The sequence below is a fragment of the Filicampus tigris genome, chromosome 10 (genome assembly GCF_054856515.1).
Source record: "Filicampus tigris isolate MCC_2025a chromosome 10, RoL_Ftig_1.0, whole genome shotgun sequence".
NCBI lineage: Eukaryota > Metazoa > Chordata > Actinopteri > Syngnathiformes > Syngnathidae > Filicampus > Filicampus tigris.
This window is the reverse complement of record NC_141226.1, coordinates 10,692,366-10,710,925: the sequence shown is the minus strand read 5'-3', so window position 1 is coordinate 10,710,925 and position 18,560 is coordinate 10,692,366. Positions and strand designations below refer to the sequence as shown.

Below are 18,560 nucleotides of genomic sequence, written 5' to 3'. Positions count from 1 at the left end.
TTTGCACGACTATCTATTTTGGTCTAATTATCATGTAAGGTACACTGTAATTCCACTTTCGACTAGATAGGGACACACATTCTGGAAGTATCGTTCTATTCTCGTATTTCAGCGCGGACTAGTTTTCTAGTTTATCGCCTACAAAATGGACATCCGTCCACGGTTTGTACAATATTTTTGTGTGTTTGCAATTTTTTAAGTGTGCTTAAAGACCTTAAAAAACAAGTGCATTAAAAGTTATATAAACATGCCGATAGAGTATTAAATTGTGGATTTGTAAGTCGGAGATTCCACTTATTGCGGGGCTTTTCTGGAACGTAACCCCCGAGATGAAAGGGGGTTTACTGTACTTTTTGCTTCACGTTACCCTGTTGAGTGTATTGAGGGCTGCGTTGGCAGCCTGGAGGGCAGGTTCAGCCTTGGCCAGGTCCTCTTCTGTCTCTCGCTGTTGTTTGCTCACCTCAGCTTGAATAGCCTCCACCTAAAGCAACATGATGGATTTCACCAGCCTTAAAGAAGAATCCATCAAACCATTTTGTGTAGCGCTTAGCCTAATTAGGGTCATGGGTGAGCTGGAGCCAAGCACAGCTGACCTTGGGCGAAAGGCAGGCACGTACTGGTCTGGTCGCCAGGCAATTGCACGCATATTGAGAAAACTTAAGCAACTTTTTGGATACATTTTTCTTGTCAGATTATTATTTATTCAATACATCTTCAATTTACTTGAGTATTATTAAGAGGAAAAAAGAACAACTTTTGCTCTGTGACCTTTAGGTACATTCGGCTCAGCGGCGTGAAAAGCACTGTTGTGTGACTGGTCAAATACAAGTGGGTGCCAATTTAAATTTTTGGTCGGTGATCTGGATGCCCCTCTCAGGTGGATGCCCAGGAGCATGCCCCCTATATTCCTCACAATCTGAATGCCTCTGTTCGGCTCACTACGTTTATTTTTGTAAAGCAACCCACGTTCACATGTATGCACAGTTTTGGGCTGGGGTATCCGAAGTCCAGCCCGAGAGCCATTTGGAATTTTATTTATTTACTTTTTTAATTGGCCCGCTGCATATTAATATTAATTGATTAATTAACTAATATTGACATGACTGGTATCAAATAGTTATGAGAATATTTTAGATGTTCAAAGACAGAAAACACTTTTTTTAAAATTAAAAATGTACCAAAAGTTGATGGATTAAAATGTATCACACGTTTTATTTAAATTTTGAATCTTTATAAAAAGAACAACTTTAATAAAATGTGTCACCCACACAAAAGTTTGAACATTACTGACAGCAATAGGGTCTTCATTGAATTTGTGCGGTATGTTTTTGGCAAATCAGGGAAAGAACTAGACGAAGCTAACCACTAGTTTAAACTGCATAAAGTAATACAGGGACTGCATATTGGTAGTGGATGAGAAACAAATAATCTCTCTACCTTTTGCTCTTCAGCATCAGCCACAGCTCTCTCTTGGCTGAGCTTGTCCGTCTGTTGTCCTATTTTAGCGATGAGAGCCTCAATGTCAATGTTCCTCTGACTTAGCTCTACTTCTTGCGCTGCTAGCTTGGCTTTGAGATCTTCCACCTGGAAAGGAAGTGAAATAAAAAAAATATCGAATAATAATGATGTATTACATCTCCGTAATAGACAAAGGTGGGAGTATGTCACATGTGCAAATGCTATACAGTAAGTCTTAAATTTCAAGCAAGTTCGAGGTTACCTTGTCAAAAATCAAGCAAGTCAAGTCCGGCCTCCACTATATATCAAGCAAGTCGCGTTAAGTCCTTACTTGGGCAAGTGCAGTCGTATAATCTTGCTCAGTCACAACATATATTTGCACTAGTAGTGAGGGGTGCATTTCTTGGGGACATAAGTTACCATCACTACGATGTTGAAATTTGGAAAACATTTGATAGAAAATGCAATATAACTATGCATGGCATTAGGGCAAGAGACAGAGGGAGATGTTTTGCATATTTGTGGATGAATACCACTATTAGCACTAAAGAAAGGAACAATACATCACCTCCATACAACTCCAAACTTTTACACTATACTGTAGGAGTTCACAATCAATATTTAAGGGCTGGCTTTCTCATCAGTCACAAGAAGGAGTCATGCCATATTGCCTATGACAAAACTCCTTTCAACTCTGTTGTGTGCTGGCCCAAGTTTAAATGAACTTTTGTGGCATCGCTTGAGCAAAGTCATGTGACCTGATTAACCCGCCTCGGGTAATAGATGACAAACATGAGCTTACAAACACTATTGCTGACCTGGGAGGCGGTACTCTGCAGCTTCTGCAGGCCATTCTCCAACCTTTCCGTCTTCTGACTGAGCTCTGTCCGTTTCTTCCCCAACAAGTTGCCGTAAAGCTTCATGAACTCCAAGAAACTCTTTGGCGTGGTGTAGTTGAAGTGCTTCTCATTCTGCTGGTACTTGGCACTCACCTGTGATGCCGAGAGAAGATGACAAAGCAGCGTCAAGAGTGTAGAACTCCCACGGTGCTTTGCAAAAGCTTACCTCATTGACAGAGGTGTGGGCGTGGGAGATGAACTCACTGATGGGCGTCCTTACATTAGGCTGCAGAGGATAAATGTTAGGAACATCTAAAGTTCAAAAGCCTTGAGGTTATAGAACTCAGATTTTGACCATGACCTTGATGTCACTCTAAATGATTGAGCATGTGTTCTTTCTTTAGTTCTTTTTGTTGAAGAACATGAAAAGTAAAGCAAATGTAATGTAGGCCGACGTGAAGTATGCACACTCATTCAAAACAGTGAAGCTCGATCCTATTTCTTCCTCTTCTTTGTCTACCAAACTTAATATGAGATGTATGACAAATAAAAATGTTGACGCCAATCACTCTCATATTACACCTTTGCCATTCATTGTTAGCTTTGGCGTCTTAATTTTAAACATGGTGAACATTTTTTTGTTGTTGTTGGAATGTTAAAAAAATTGTTGCTTAAAGTATTGCCTTTACAGTCAATTAATGATTTCAGAGGGTTTTGAGAATTTGATCCTGGAACAGTTTATATAAATATCCCTATTTCCTATGGGAAAAATTATTGGATCCTGGTCGATATCAGAGGTTCCCTTGTATTTCTGACTATTCTAAATATAAAATATCTCATAAAAAAAGATTATTGATTGACATAAAGACCTCCAATCCAGGTATCTTCTCTATGAAGGTGGCGCTGACAGACTGCAAGGCGAGCTGAGGCCATGGGTGGAACCAATCAATGGCCGTGCAGTTCACCAGAGCTGGAAATTTCCGTGCCCGTGTCCGCAGTGTGAAACCAACAGGGGAAAAACACAACACCACCTGGAAAATGGAGATGGAACAGATAGCCGATGAAGAGTAAATTGAAAAGAAAGATACGAATTGGGAATTCAGAGTTTCCCGCTATTAGGGTGTGATAGTAACAGAGCCAGGCTGCAAAAAAAGTTAAAATCCATAAGAAATTGATGCCCCTCCTAAAACAGTTTATCCTTGGCACCAAGACTCTGCAAAATGGCATCAAAGCAACACTTTTATATTAGACAGCGCTTTGGCCTTGCAGCTAATAGGTGAGTGGTGGAACACTGCACTATTTATATGAAATAATGCAGACCTTGAGCTGCCTGCGTATTCTCTCAATAAAGAAGCTCCAGCAGCTGTCTCTGGAATCTATGAGTCCTAAACCTCGCAGCTCCATGCGCATTGATGTCATGATTATGTCCACTTCTTCATCATTGAACAGGTCTGGGATGTCACCTGAAATACACACATATTCAAAGTCAAATATTTTCTTCTCCAGTAAATAAAATATACAGACAGGGATAGGCATTCAGTCAGATTGACGGACTGGTCCATCAAGTCTGTCACCAACGATTGACGAATAACGGGACACCTTTTAAAAATGAGGGACCAGCAAAATTTGTAAAATGCCACCTCTCTATATGGAATTCTTATTTCTTATTCTTAGTTATTCTTCTTTAAGTTTCTCTCTGCAGTGATGCCGAGGACGCTTCGACCTCCAACTGGATTCGACTTACACTGGATGCTTAATTAGGTACACCCATACAAATGAACTCAATACAAGAGCTCCATCAAACAATCAACCATCCGACCAGGGTGCAACTTTAAATGTTATGCTCCTTCTCTAATAGTGATACATTTTTACCAAAGTGAAAGACTAACCTGAAGCTAGCATGTCATTGATGAGCACCAGGAAGCTTTCATCGGGAATCTGGGCATCCGTATGAAGGAACACGGTACCAATGTTCTTCACTCCCACTTTCATATACAAAGCTGCTATGTCACTCTGGATATGCAAAGAAAAGAATGCTGCTATTTAGACACCCAAGAGAATCGTTCCTTATAGTGGTGGCATAATTATGGACAACACCATAACACTAACTCTTGCAAATTCAAATTAAGTCAGCGCAATGAGAATTTTATTATATGGCTGGACAAAAGTACTGGGACACATGGCCACTACACCCATATAGGGTTGTAAATTTCAAATAAATTTTCCATGGACAATTAAATAAAATGTCTACCCTGCTCTTTGCCTTCCACAGTCCAGTTCATAAGGCACATTCCTTTGCTATTTAGGCCACACATTTGGTATGTCTAACTTAGTCCCACTTAGCCCTCTTTGCAGCTCACACTGTTCTGGGAAGATTTTACACAAGATGTTGGAATGAGTCTGTAGGGATTTTTGTGTGTACTTGAGGTCAGGGCTCTCCAGTTCTTGCACACCAAACCATCCAAACATAACTTTATGGTACTTGTTATGAGCACCGGGAAATGAAAATAGTGTTTTATCCACTGTTGACAAAGTCCACACACTGAGCAACGGGACTGGACAATCTGGAAAAAAATACAATTGGCAACTCAGATCCTCACCCTAGGTGATAGGCCCTCGCACAAATAACAACTCGCTACAACGAAAAAAAAAACTGAGACCCCCCCCGGTGTGCTAATCGATAAAAAATTCAAGGTTTCAAAGTGATTTGTTGACTATAATGAGACTCTCTATGTTTCACTTTTTTATGAAATTATAAATACAGTTAAGTAGTATTGTTAAACATGATATAAATATGTACTCTCTATACTTCATTAGTACTGCATGGAGGTGGCCAGTTGGACCTATCTTCATACCCAAAGACATTTGTTTGTGAAAACCTATGTGATGAAAGACGGCACTTTTGACTAGCCGGTTACATCTCTGAAGTAGGCTGACGGTTGACCACTCATGAAAACTCGTTGTTGAACCTTGCGTGGAACTTCAGTTGGGGTTGACAGCGTCGCTCGGTGTTGTGGGCCTACAAACTAAGGGGCTCTTACTTAACCCTTTATTGCTAAATGAGATCATGAAGAGATAGAGAAGTATTGAATTCTTTCAATACTTCTGTCGCTAAAATGTGTATGTGTGTTTTACTTTGAGGTCGTTGAATCCATAGCCTTTACGCAGCGTGATCTGGAAGACTTCCAGCATGCTGAGAAAGGCAGCCAGCCGACAGAGACTTTGCTTCCCACTGCCGCCAACCCCCACCAGCAGGGCATTACCATAGGGAGCTTCTAGGATGCGGCTGATTCGACATCTGCACGTCAAACAAAAAAAAACACACACAACAGTGAGTATGCTCTGCGGATCACATATCGTATCTTTCATGTCGGGCTGCTCGATTATGAAAAAAATATGAATCATGATTATTTTGTAATAATTGAAATCACGATTATTCAAATGGTCGTTTGTTTTTTGGTACAAAACAAGAAAATGTTTAAATGTAAAAAACATATAAAGGCAAATAAATGTCAGTAAGTTCCTTTTTGGACTAAAATTAGTAATAAACTAAGTTACTATAGTTTTGTTTAAAAAACTGGTGCAAATGTATACATTCAAGTATGATTCCCTTATGTAAACAAACATAGTATGTTGGAAATAAATGAATATTAAGAATAGTTTTTAGGCGATTATGACAATTTTGTGATCATGGAGTGTAATAATCGTAATAGTAATTTAATTTTGATTAATTGCAAAAGCCCTACTTTCATGTATGTTTGTGTGTATGTGTTGTGGTCTTACACATGCTGAATAGCTTCTTCAAACAGCACCAGGTCCATCACAGCATGCAGCTCATTATAATGCTCCAGAGCGTCAACAAGCATCTTTTGGAGTTTCTCCCAGTCTGATACCTGAGCAATTAACACGCTTACTAAGTGCATCACTTTTGAAATTATTTCCAGATACTCGAATAATTTTAATTTCTTATGACAAGTCCGTTAAATTAAATTCAAAGCGTGTGGGAAGGTAATTAGTTTGCTAATGAATGCACATTCTTCCTCAGTGATTCAGCCAGATTAGATATGACAGCAGCCTTGGTTCAGAAAGGCTTTGTGAATATAGAGCTTGAAACTTCTCTAAAATAATTTAATTGATGTCCAAATTAATTAATCACATCATGCTTGACAGACAATAAAATGGATGATTGCAAAAGAACCCCTGACCTGAATACATTGGAGTGTCTTACCAGGTGATAGCGAGGCTCTCCCACCCCTTGAGCAAAGTGACAGTACACCAGAGGCTGGTGGATGAAAATGGACTCATCTATTCCCTGGAGAGTTGTAGCAGAAACAGTGTTTATTTGAGTTGCCAACATTAATTTTACATTCCTTGTCGTATACCTCGAAGTATCTCTTGCCAGTGTCCAACAGGATTTTGTTGAAGAGCTCCACATCTTTCTCTTCCATCAGTTTGTCCGAGTACACCCTGGAGCTCTCATGAAGCCACAGATGAACGAGGTCCATCGGGTATCGAATGCACTCAGGCTGGGCAAACAAGATGCCCTGTGCTCACAGATGCATGGATGCAACAATCAAAAAGGAAGTCAACCTACTCATATTTTTTTTCCAGAATATGTTCTATGAAAACCCACTAGTCTAAACACGGCATTCTGATTAATATTGCGTTTGTGGAATATGACAAACCCACCCGTTTTTAGCTAGCTCAGCGGGCGGGCATTTTGTCACGTTTGTCGACTGAAGATGACAGCGAAGTTGCTCAGGGCTCAGACAGAAGTGACAAAATGGCCGCCCCCTGAGATCGCTTAAAGTGGGTGCATGCTGCTTAATTTATATTCCACAAACGCAATATTAATCCAAATGCCGTATTTCAACTAGTGGGCCTGCATAGAACATGTTCTGGAAAAAATGTAAAAGGTAGCTCATTTGCAACCGATATTTTCATGTATTTATACCTGGAAGATATTGGCAAGGTCTCGCAGGTTGAAAATGTAATGGAAGCGAATTGCAGTGGGCAGAAAGTTCTGGCTGATTTTTTGGTGCAAAGAGATAGCAGCCTGGAGGGATTGATATAATTTGCATGCAGCAAAATGTGACATTTTCATTAATACTAATAGGTTACTTTGGCTGAGAATGCACCTGTACAATCGGTCCGACCGAGCGTGAGACGCCATAGCTGAATCCACCCTGCAGGAAGTGAGCTGATAAGATGCTGGAGAAGATGGTGGCCAATGCTTCAGCACCGGGGAAATGTACTGAAAACACGGAGAAATGTCTCTGTATAGACAAAGCAGAGTAGTTATAAGCCATCATCATATTTGCATTTATGTTTATTTCATGCGTTCAACATTAGTGTTTGGGATACTGTACACATTTTTTTCATGTGTATTTATCTTTCCTGCAGTCTGTACCTGCAGTCGAGGGTTAATAGAGAAGCTCCCAGCTGTTGGGTTCATACAAGTGATGTATTGGCAGTTATAGATCTCTTTCAGTACCAGCTTTTGTCTGTCATACCTGCAAAGAATCAAACTGTGTCAGTTGGTCTTGCATGTCGAGAAGATGGCTTAAGAGTGTGTATCTCACCAGTGGTTATAGTCCAGGTGCTGACGTATGAGTGTGTGAGGCTGGACGGTCCCATACACATCCACCTTGGGCATGTTCAGGTCATCTATGAAGTAGATGAGTCTCTTTGTGGTAGGAGGTCCAAATTTACGACCTGCTTTCTTCTCTAGTGGTTTCTCCAATACACCTAAATGTTAGGTATGGGTTGGATTGTGAATTATCTGAAGCGTTGCAACACAAATTCTGCCTTAGTGTGTTATGATGGAAAGGGGATTCCCCCATCTGTGGTCCCTTCTCAAGGTTTCTCATTTTTCCCCAGGTGTTTTTTTTTTTAGTTTTTCCTTGCCCTGCTCGGGGTTAAGATCAGGGGATGTCGTTAATATGTTGTCAGCTACAGGCATGTGAATCCCTTTGACACTTTCTTGTGATTAAGGGCTATATAAATGAATTTGACTTGACTATTATCCGTTTCATCATTAAATATAGTTATAGTTACGCTTATGAGGTCTGCACTGCACTGAGTACAATTCAAGTAAATTAGTTAAGACAGAATTTATGATATATATATTTCATTAGAGGATTATGTACTATGCAGAGAAGCTGGACAGAAGGATGGAAAGACATACAGTCTTTGGCCTGTCTAACAGGAGCACGTCTCCCAACTTTGACCCATTTCTTTGGCACCAAGATGCCACAAGATGGCACCAATGCACTACTTTTATATCACACCGTGCTTTAGCGAGAGCACAAAACATCAAATAAGCAAGTTTTTCAGGAAATAACGGAGGCTCGGTTAAAAAAACATCCGCAAATATTCTTGGGAACACTCTACATAGAGACAGATCAGAACAGGACATCATCGCTGGATCTTACGTTGCAGCATCGCTGAGGTGGTATAGTAGTTAAAAGGGACTTTAGCTACCATGTACTCCTCTTTCAGTTTAGAGACTTTATCAGACACCAGGATAGTTTTCCCTACTCCTGCGTTGCCCACTAACATGATGGGTTTGCCTCTGTTGAGTAATAGGTCCATGAAATAGGTCAGGCAGGTGCTTTCTGGGGTGTGGACAAGCACTGTCTGAAAAACACATAAAAAAGGGCCTTGTTCAAATGTACTGTCAGCACATTTTTCAGGAATTGTATTCATTGTGCGCAATCACAGCCGTCATTGGTGCATACCTGCAAAGGCACATCAGGCTCCAGCTCAAAAGGAACCATCTTCTCGCTCCAAAGGGTAAATTTTTTCGTCTCAGGATCTATAAAGTAGTCAAAGACGGTTCCTTGGGAGGGGAACTTGACAGCTCTCATTTCTTTTGACCACCAACGGCTGAATTCAGCTCGATAGTCATGCAGCTGCACCGGTATTTGGAGGCAAAAGGTTAGTGCCGCTTCAATCTTGATGCAGTACGTTCTTATTTTAATGAGTCACAACCTACATGATCCTGGAAGAGGGCTCCTCCAAAGGCCCACACACTCGCGAAGACAAAGTAAATCTCGTAAAGTTCTCTGGGGGAGTCAGGGGGAGCGTTTTCATCCGTCAGCAGACAGTCCAACAAAGAACACAGTGTCTGATTGATAGGTTACATAAGAATACAACAAGGACTTCTTAAACCTTTGCACTGTACCACATTGAAACTGGCCGGGATAAAAGACTTATTAAGGGGACACCATGTATGTCCTTACTTGCACCATGCTGTTTTCCGGAATAGGAGTGATAGTTTTCAAGTTGCAGCGGACTTGCTCCAGACAGTAGGGAACATACTTGTCAAACAGAATAGTGAGGTTAGCTCGTTCCGACTGGGCCTGCCGGGTCTCTATCCAGCTTGTCACGAAACTGAGGACACAGAGATGTTCACCAAAACTAGAGTCATGTGAGTTTGATTGTGTGCATGAGGGTGGACTTGTGCCTTACGAGGTCCAGCCCACATCTTGGGGGTTGACGTAAAGGATTCCTGCTCTGGACACAGTAGCCGGTGTAGCAGCTTTCAGGTGGGATATCTCAAAGAGCAGACGCATGGATGACGACAAACTGATCCTCTCATTACTGGCCAGAGTCAGTACCTTGACAAAGAGAAGAAGTTGATTTTAGCAACTTCTCAGTCCATTGACAAAGAGAAGAAGCAGTTGATTTTAGCAACTTCTTCTCTTTGTCAAGGCATTGAGTTGATTTTAGCAACTTCTTTACGTTTAGGTTTAACCATATTCAGAAGTAGCCACAGTGAATCATCCTCTTACATCTCTCCCTCTCCTCTGCAATCGTCTGGTCCAACTCCAGCTATCTGCAAGTCTTCCCTGCCCACAACCATACATTTCCTCTTCCTCTTTGCCTGCCTCTTACCTGGCAGCTTCATCATTCTCAGCATGCTTCTACCGATATCCATTGTCCCATGTCCAAACCATCTCAACCTGGCCTCTCTAGCTTTGTCTTCAAAACTTCCAATCTGTGCTGTACGTCACCTGAGGTCATTCCTGTCTATTCTCCTCACACTTGGAATCTTATTGGAGAATTCCACTCGCCTCCCTTTCAATCACACACATACTCCCGTGCATACTTTCACCTCTCTAGGGTCTCTTTCACCTGCTCCATACGATCACCACAGATCACACTGTCATCTGCAAAAATCATAGACCGCAGAGGTTCCAGTCTACATGTCCATTAAAAAAGAAAGTCCAACTACACGGTTATAGTAATATCTTATTGCTCTGTCTGTCACCAACAGACCATACTATATGTTTTAATTGCATCACAGTGCTTCCCCAAATTCTGCTTTTATAAAGGGTAGCAAAAATTTGAACCTTCTAGGGCCACCATAACTCTGACTTTCTGACTTGCTGATGGGAGCCAAACTAGTCAAAGTTCGTAGAGTAAATGATCAAAATTCAGCTGTTGATACAGGCTGAAAAAACTGAACGGATAAAACCACACCAAATTTGTTCGCCGTTGTGCCTATCCATTCACATGCTGTCAAGTTGGTGCTACCAGAATAACAGGGTCTTACTAGGGTTTTCTGATGCAAATCAAAGCGGCAAAAAAAAAAAATAAAATAAAAAAAGACAACACAACACACAAGGTGTCTGATAGAAAGCAGAGCCTGTTGAGATCAGATTAGACTATAGTAAAATGTTATCATCTTGGGTGAAAGGAATAATCTAACAAAGGGGGCTTGGATGTTATGAGATGATGTGTCACCGTGCTGCTCTTGTAAACAAGAGACACTGACCTTATTATCGTCCATAACTGTGTTTAGTGACTCGATCCACATAGGGTCAATGTCCCCATCAAGAACGATCCATTTGGGGCCATTGTGGGTAACTGAAGTAAGTTCTCTCATGACAGTTGAGAACACGCCTGAAGCAGAAAAAGCAGCAACACTGTAACTTAAGAGAATACACTGCAGAGACACCACCGTAGCTTACAACCAATGGTTAGTTTTTAAGTGAAGTATCACTTCCTACTTTGTATCATATCAATTACACAAACTTGCAAACATAAACAGTTCCGTTGATAATTTAATTATTTGTATTCTCATGCATGACAGTCCCCACCACCCTTAGCCACTGGCGTAGGTTATTCGACAGTGATTTAGCGATATTCCATATTGGGATCTACACATGAGTCGTAAAGAATGTTAAAATTACAGGAGCAATTACAACGCTTCCTTACCATCCTTCCACTCTCTGGTCGCAGGGTGCAGATATCCAAACAACTCATCTGTGGTCACGGCTTTTGGGTTGATGTCATTCCACACTGGTTTCATCTTCATATTTGCGTAAGTTCTATGGAGGGTCTTCAAGATCTAGAAAATAAATAATACAAATTCCGTGTGTAAGTTACAGCTAAACAAAAGGAAATGCTAACAAATAATGTAAATATAAATATGTTATTGTTATAAAATAGTCGTAACACATAAACATATGTGTATAATGACTGTATAATTAAGTTAACCTGGCTCTTTCCAGTTCCTGGTGCACCCACAACAAATACAGAGTGTCGGACAGTCAGCAGCTCCTCCAACTGAGTTACCTGGAAACATAAATTTTATTTGTACATTGCATGACCCTTTCTTTGTAAATGATCAGAAATGCCCTTTTTATTTCTCTAATATTATATTAGGTAGCACTGGAATTTGCATGTACTCCCCATGCTCTCTAATTCCCCAAAAATGCAAGGAAGGTGAAATGAAGACTCCAAATTGTTCATATGGTGTTAATGTGAGTATGAATGGTTGCTTGTTTGTATGTGCCCTGGCAACCAGTCCAGGGAGTAGTACCCTGCTGCTTGCCCAAAGTTAGCTGAGATACAATACAGCTCACCCGAGTCCCTATTTACGTAGGACACATGGTATAGGAAATGAATGAACTAATTTGTACCTTCAATATGAAGTTTTCTTCTGGCTGAAGGTTCAGCTCACTAACTGATTGGCGTACAGCATTTTCCAATTCAGGGTCTCTCTTACGGGGAACATCCACCTGAGGGAAGAGGTCACTAATAAGACCTAGAAATATGGCCACGTCATTGGTCACTATCTTTGGCAGGTTGAAGTCCCTTAATGCCCGCATCAGCACCTGGGGAGACAAATCATATTGTTGATGTCAACTGTTTTATGTCATTTTGGCTCAGCATTTTTATGTAATTGATGTGTTGAAATTGACAGAGGTGGGCATTCCGTCACTCACGGACGCCTGTTTTGCTGACGATTGATGGATGATGGGATGTCTTTTAAAAATGACGGACTAATCAATGACGGAAGTGGGCTTTCATCCGTCACTAACTCCGTCCATCAGTGAGGGTCCGTCAGTCCGTCACTGATGGACCGTTAGTCCATCACTGGCGGATGCCCGTTTTAATGAAATTTTTTTGGGGGCACCGACTGACGGACCAACGTACTTCTGACGGACTAACTGATGGACTTAACTGTAGGACTGACGGACTAACGATTACAATTCAGTTTGTCACAAAAGATTACAGACGGGTACCCTGGCTGCTGATGGATGACTGACCAGCAACATTTAGTAAAATGCCCACCTCTGGAAATTGTGGTGCATACAAGAAATGACCAAGGAGAGTGAGTAACAATCAAGATCTCAAACCAGAGCTTAACCGAGTCAAAGATATCAGTGGACTATAAAATAATAAAGTACCGTATTTTCCGGACAATAAACCGCAACTTTTTTCCTAGATTTTGAGCCATGCGCCTTATAGTCCAGTGCGGCTATTCTGTGGATTTTTCTTCCACCGCTCGGGGCGCTCTAAACGGAATGACAGTCCAATTCAATACAATACATTTCCCATTAACTGGATGTAACTGCAGGTGGAGGAGTTCAACAGGCGAGGGCGCCATAGACTATGTTATTGCATTAGGTGCTGTAATGCTTTGATTTTATGTTTTCCTAGAGGTCCCTGAAGTGCACTTGAATGTGATTGGCTGATGTTATATCTGTTTTGTTGTTTCGATGTGAAATGCTATTGTTGATTTAGCACATCGTGTGTTAGATTGGCTGACTTTATTAACATAAAACGAGACAGGCGCATATGTAGAATGTAGTAGAACAATAGATGGTGGAGTCTGGTGGACATTAGCTGACAAACTGGAGCAGCAGTCGGCAGTGAAATGAAGATAAGTACTGTTTATTTTCTCTTGGTTCTCTTCTGTTTTAATCAGCAACGTTGCTGCAATGTTAAAAGGCACTGTTAGGAAAGAATCTGCTCAGGTACATACATGTAAAAGTTTTCAACATAGTTAGGTGCGGCTTATATAAAGGTGCGGCTTATTTGGTTTTTTTCAAAAATGTTCTTAAAAAAATAGAGTGGGTGCGGCTTGTATAACGGTGCGGCTTATAGCCCGGAAAATACGGTACATTTCTCCTTTAATGTGCTGCAATACGATGCCTGAAACACATGTGGTACCAGTCAAAGTGGCCACGATGCTTCCCACCTGTTCCTCAGGTCTGCTATGCTCCTCTCGCTTCAGTGAGCCAGCCACCACCAGAACAGATTTGATGGCTCTTAAACCCCAATCATAATGATCCTGATCAGGGGGAATCCAATCGGGATTATTGCCAGAGGTGATGCAGATCATTGTCATTTTAATGACTTAAATTAAAATTATGTACCTGTTTGGACAGCAGTTCTTTACAGAGCGTGTAGAGGCTGATGAACTTGCGTGCCAGCAGACGAGCATCTATGAACCCCTCGGCTATGAGCATGATTTCACAGATGAGCTCAAAGTCCGGGATCACCATGGCACAAGGCCTAGATGGTTGGAAAAACACCTTATAATAATGTAAATTCTACGTTATTCAGGACTTTAAATATTGTCCAAGTGACAGACCTGAAGAGAGCCTTGAGGTTCTCTGGTAGCTCGGCCCTGCCTGCATAACCTGGGTTCAATGTGATGAAGATTCCCACTGTTTGCTTCAGCTCGATTTCCTCTCCAAGGAAATGAAACCTACATGCACATCATTACATTAAATAATAAAGTATAAGCTCCTAGTAAAACTATTTTGTTATATTTGCATTTACCTGTGTTTTTTGTTGCGCACTGCGTCCTGTATGGTTTTGACCTGCACAGCAACCACAGAGAGAACTTCCACTGAGATCCTGTTGAATTCGTCAAAACAACCCCACACTCCAGTCTGAGCCAGACCTTTATAAATGTTCCCAATAGACTGGAGGAGCAGGACACAGTGAATAGAAAATGACAATGTTAATTACTGGTATCCAGCATTTCATAAAACGGAGGACACAGGACACCATCACATACTGTATTTTAAAATATTTTATTATCTTTTCATGGGACAACACTGAAGAAATGACACTTTGCTACAATGTAGCATGCAAATTTGTTGGACTCTCAAAATAACTACAAACAGACATTAATAACTAAACTGCTGACAGGAAAAGCGAGTGCACCCGCAAGTGAAAATGTCTAAATTGGGCACAATTAACTATTCTTCATCCTGACTCATTGGTGTTACAAAGTCTCAAGTGCGACTGAGGAGCAGGTGTGTTAATTTTAGTGTTGTCGCTTTCACACTTGCTCATGCTACTCATGTTTGTCGCCAGCAGTTTAGATTGAATGGCTGTGCCATGTTATACATTATACAAGCTGCACAGTACACTGAATGAAAAAATAGAATATTTACAAAAATGTGAAGGATGTACTCACTCGTGTAAATAATACAAGTACAAATTATATATATATATATATATATATATATATATATATATATATATATATATATATATATATATATATATATATATATATATATATATATATGCAAATACAATTGTATGATATCGAACTCTAGAAGCCAGCGTTACCTTGTAGTCCATTTGTTCTGAGCAATTGAACACATAAACCATAATGCCCAGGGAGCGTCCCAGATCCTTGGTAGTCTCTGTCTTACCAGTACCAGCTGGCCCAGAGGGGGCGCCACTCATAGTCAGATGGAGGGACTGGGTCAGTGTTATGTAACACCTGAACGGAGCAGGGTTGATTCATTCAAAAATATACACAAAGATAAAGATGTGAACTTAGTTCATTACTTATAATGATTTTCTTTTTTGGTTTATAAACACACTTATACAATCCAAAACAAGAGTGGTTTAAATAAATGTAACACAATTTATTATTGTGAATGTACAGCATTGACACAGCATCATATTGAGTGGTAAACTTCAACCGTAATAATAAACCAAATTTTAATGAATTTTTAGCATACTCAACACTGCTTTGCTAGTCCATTACATAAAGCTATGCAATTACTTATATGGGTAGGTTGTTATTTGCACGTAGGCCTGAAACTGGAATTGGTCCATGTACATTACTTCCATACTGAAATGTCTCCTAAAATTTTGCCCAAAGTAACAAAAATATGAGAACTACCTCGCAGTGTAACGGATTATGAAGTTCTATACCACTGCGAACTACAACCATAAATAATAATCATATTGCTGAATTAATAACATGATGATGGTGTCAATCTAAATTGCACATTATTAACTTGAGTTTTATGGATCTAATGGCTATGCAGTACCTGTCAGTGAGAGGAGTGATGACCAGCCTATTTGTGTTGCCCAGGTATTCGTAACTGAAGCGGAACTGGGCATCACAGATATCAACATAACAGTGTCGTGTTTCATCGTCCCAACGATGGCGCAACTGGGAGAGCCATGCAAATGCTTGTCCTGTTGTGACCTGTGATTTATTTTTTAAAAAAGAAATTAATATGTTTAAGAATCATCCCGTTACGTAGATCTCATTTAAGCATTTAACCTTTTGAGTTATGAGATTGGCCACCACATCTCGGGCGTGGACGTCAATGGTGCAGATAGTCATAATTTTCTGTCTGTCTCCATGTGTCAAATCTCCGAGCAGCATGTGAATTAGTGAGTTGAGCTGTGTGATCTAGCAAACAGACAAATAGAGTATTTCTTATTACGGCAAAACATTCGTTTGTTTTCTTCTCATCTTTGGCCACCTGTTTTTTATTATATTCTTTGAGAGCTGTATCAAATCCTTCCTCCAACCTTGCAAATGCAATGCCCACATCTGTGGCCCACCACACCTGACTGCCAGTCAACCCGACCTAAAGCAAGAGAAAAGCAACAATTGTGAGGTGTTGCGTAAAGTCAAAGAGATGTTAGGCACATTTGCCTTTGTGGGACCTGTGCCGGGAAATCAAAGAGCCACTGGTCACGTGGTTTGTCTTCATAGGCAGCTACCGCCTCCTGGATCTCCTTCTGAATGGTCTGGCGCATGGTGCTCTCCAAGGCACCCAACCAGCACTCAGCCTGGGGGAAAAGCACAATATGGAGGATGGAATTTGTATAAAATACGAAAAAAAAACATGGATCGGCATGACTACTGTGTTTCTTGGTAATTGATTGTTTTCAAACAAATGTAGCATTTAATACCTGTCCTTCGCAGACACATGGTTCGGCGAACGGAACATATTCTCCCTCCCGGCTGTACATCCCTATGGCAACTGTCTCATTATTTGCCACTGCTCCTTCACCTCCATGTGACTCCTTGAAGCGAAGATCTGCTATGTTGTCGAACAGCTTTAGCAAGTGTCTGGTCACCTGAAAAACACAGGATTCTTGATTGGCAATTCCACTCGTACCCGACATGAGGTACACCTTCACAATATGACCCATTACAATAACTGTGTCAATCTATGCCTTTAAAAACATAATCATGCTCAGCTTTGATTGACACTGTCCGAGTGGTTTCGTATTCATTTAATAATATTTTATTATTATGTACTGACATAGTGAAGCAGGGAGCCTTTTGCAATATCCAGGTGCTAGAGGGAGCTAGATGCCTTGCTCAAAGGCACCACAGCATTGAACATATTCTTGGAGGGATTTTAAATTGCGGCCCTTCTGTCAAAGTCTCATGTTTTCTATGCTCATCTGTTTCTGCACCACATTTTGCCCATCCCGTGACTAAAAATATTAAGTTCTCCATATGATGTGGTGCAGATTGACACCAGTGCAAACAAACAAATATAGACTTGAATCTTTTACTAATTGAAAAACAGTCTTATGAGTTATTGATTTTTTTTTTTTTTGCTGGACTCTCTTGAATATATCTCTAGAATATAGCTCCTCAATAAAACATTTGTATTCATATTAGTCGTTGTTTGCAGAGGATAAAGAATATATGCATGTGAGTCCTGTTATATAATATCTGTCTACATGTGTTGCTCCAATGTTTGAGTTGACATCTCAATTGCTAAAAGGATTATAACGCAGTGACACCGATGCAAACGCAGATTTTTTTTTTATACAAATCTTGTACTTGATTGATTTGTGCAATTGCACTGTGCATCTCCGTTGAATGTAGTTGAGGACAGAGCTGCATCCTCACCTTTGGGGACCTTTTATTTGACTTGATTTCTTGCCTGTTTGGGTTGCGTTCCCTTGGAGACAATCTCTAGCAGGTCAGAGGCAGACACAAAGTAAAATCTGGGAAATGTGAGCCTCTTGGTCTCCAGGTACTCTGCCAGGGCCTTCTCACACACAGAAAGTCTCTGCTGCAGTGCCTCCAGATTCTCCAGGAAGCCAGGCCGGTTGGTCACCTCTAACACATTACTGTTCTGCACCACCTCACTCATCAAACTCTAGACAAAAGAACTCAAAATAAAGGGCAACGTAACAACAACGAGCTGAATGTAGGCCAGTGGTCAGCTGTGTGCATCAAGTACCTGGAAGTCATTATGTATTCCCTGGAAGCGCTCAGCATCACTGGCCAGCTGGCAGCGGATGTCATGACTGTTGGTGAAGATGCTGTTGAGGTGAGCCCAGGTCCTCTGCACTGACATCCACAAGGAGATGACCAGGTCTGCCACCATCAGCTTCCTCTGCCATACACTCACTTCCGGCTGAAAATATTCCACATACTTGCTCATGAGGATGTTTTGCAGCTGCACCTGAAGAGAAATTCATCATGTTAGTCGGCTTTTTACTCATGGTTGCCAAAGCGCAAGCGTCTAGACAACTGCCTCAACCATTATCTTATAAACTCATCCAAGAGAATGGAGGCTTACTTGGTTGTCTTCCAGTGTTTCTATCAGATTCTCATCTGCTTTGAGGAGAGGGATTCCAGTACTGGTGTGAGTGTCATAGGACAATGACATACAACTCCATGTCTGTTTTATCTCTGTCAAAATCTGACAAAACAAGACATTT

General features: G+C 40.9%; 1 protein-coding gene across 1 annotated transcript in view; it reads right to left on the bottom strand.

Moving 5' to 3' along the window:
• dnah9l (dynein, axonemal, heavy polypeptide 9 like) overlaps positions 1-18,523 on the bottom strand; it is a 39,464-nt gene extending 20,941 nt beyond the window's left edge. The window contains exons 1-37 of the mRNA XM_086042348.1: positions 18,419-18,523; positions 18,077-18,301; positions 17,774-17,992; positions 16,782-16,949; positions 16,533-16,658; positions 16,346-16,453; positions 16,141-16,272; positions 15,902-16,062; positions 15,186-15,342; positions 14,382-14,527; positions 14,191-14,307; positions 13,973-14,111; positions 13,795-13,887; positions 12,230-12,424; positions 11,805-11,882; positions 11,523-11,655; positions 11,080-11,207; positions 9,771-9,919; positions 9,542-9,692; positions 9,295-9,426; positions 9,038-9,211; positions 8,732-8,936; positions 7,880-8,045; positions 7,708-7,810; positions 7,436-7,573; positions 7,252-7,353; positions 6,680-6,841; positions 6,526-6,609; positions 6,081-6,190; positions 5,433-5,595; positions 4,187-4,310; positions 3,618-3,760; positions 3,167-3,328; positions 2,524-2,583; positions 2,277-2,450; positions 1,438-1,584; positions 368-481 (exon numbers count right to left, since the gene is read on the bottom strand). Of these exons, the coding sequence (XP_085898474.1) occupies positions 368-481; positions 1,438-1,584; positions 2,277-2,450; positions 2,524-2,583; positions 3,167-3,328; positions 3,618-3,760; positions 4,187-4,310; positions 5,433-5,595; positions 6,081-6,190; positions 6,526-6,609; positions 6,680-6,841; positions 7,252-7,353; positions 7,436-7,573; positions 7,708-7,810; positions 7,880-8,045; positions 8,732-8,936; positions 9,038-9,211; positions 9,295-9,426; positions 9,542-9,692; positions 9,771-9,919; positions 11,080-11,207; positions 11,523-11,655; positions 11,805-11,882; positions 12,230-12,424; positions 13,795-13,887; positions 13,973-14,111; positions 14,191-14,307; positions 14,382-14,527; positions 15,186-15,342; positions 15,902-16,062; positions 16,141-16,272; positions 16,346-16,453; positions 16,533-16,658; positions 16,782-16,949; positions 17,774-17,992; positions 18,077-18,301; positions 18,419-18,508 (5,178 nt within the window). The 5' untranslated portion in view covers positions 18,509-18,523. The remainder of the gene's footprint in view (positions 1-367; positions 482-1,437; positions 1,585-2,276; positions 2,451-2,523; positions 2,584-3,166; positions 3,329-3,617; positions 3,761-4,186; positions 4,311-5,432; positions 5,596-6,080; positions 6,191-6,525; positions 6,610-6,679; positions 6,842-7,251; positions 7,354-7,435; positions 7,574-7,707; positions 7,811-7,879; positions 8,046-8,731; positions 8,937-9,037; positions 9,212-9,294; positions 9,427-9,541; positions 9,693-9,770; positions 9,920-11,079; positions 11,208-11,522; positions 11,656-11,804; positions 11,883-12,229; positions 12,425-13,794; positions 13,888-13,972; positions 14,112-14,190; positions 14,308-14,381; positions 14,528-15,185; positions 15,343-15,901; positions 16,063-16,140; positions 16,273-16,345; positions 16,454-16,532; positions 16,659-16,781; positions 16,950-17,773; positions 17,993-18,076; positions 18,302-18,418) is intronic.
• Between the last annotated feature and the right edge of the window lie 37 nt (positions 18,524-18,560).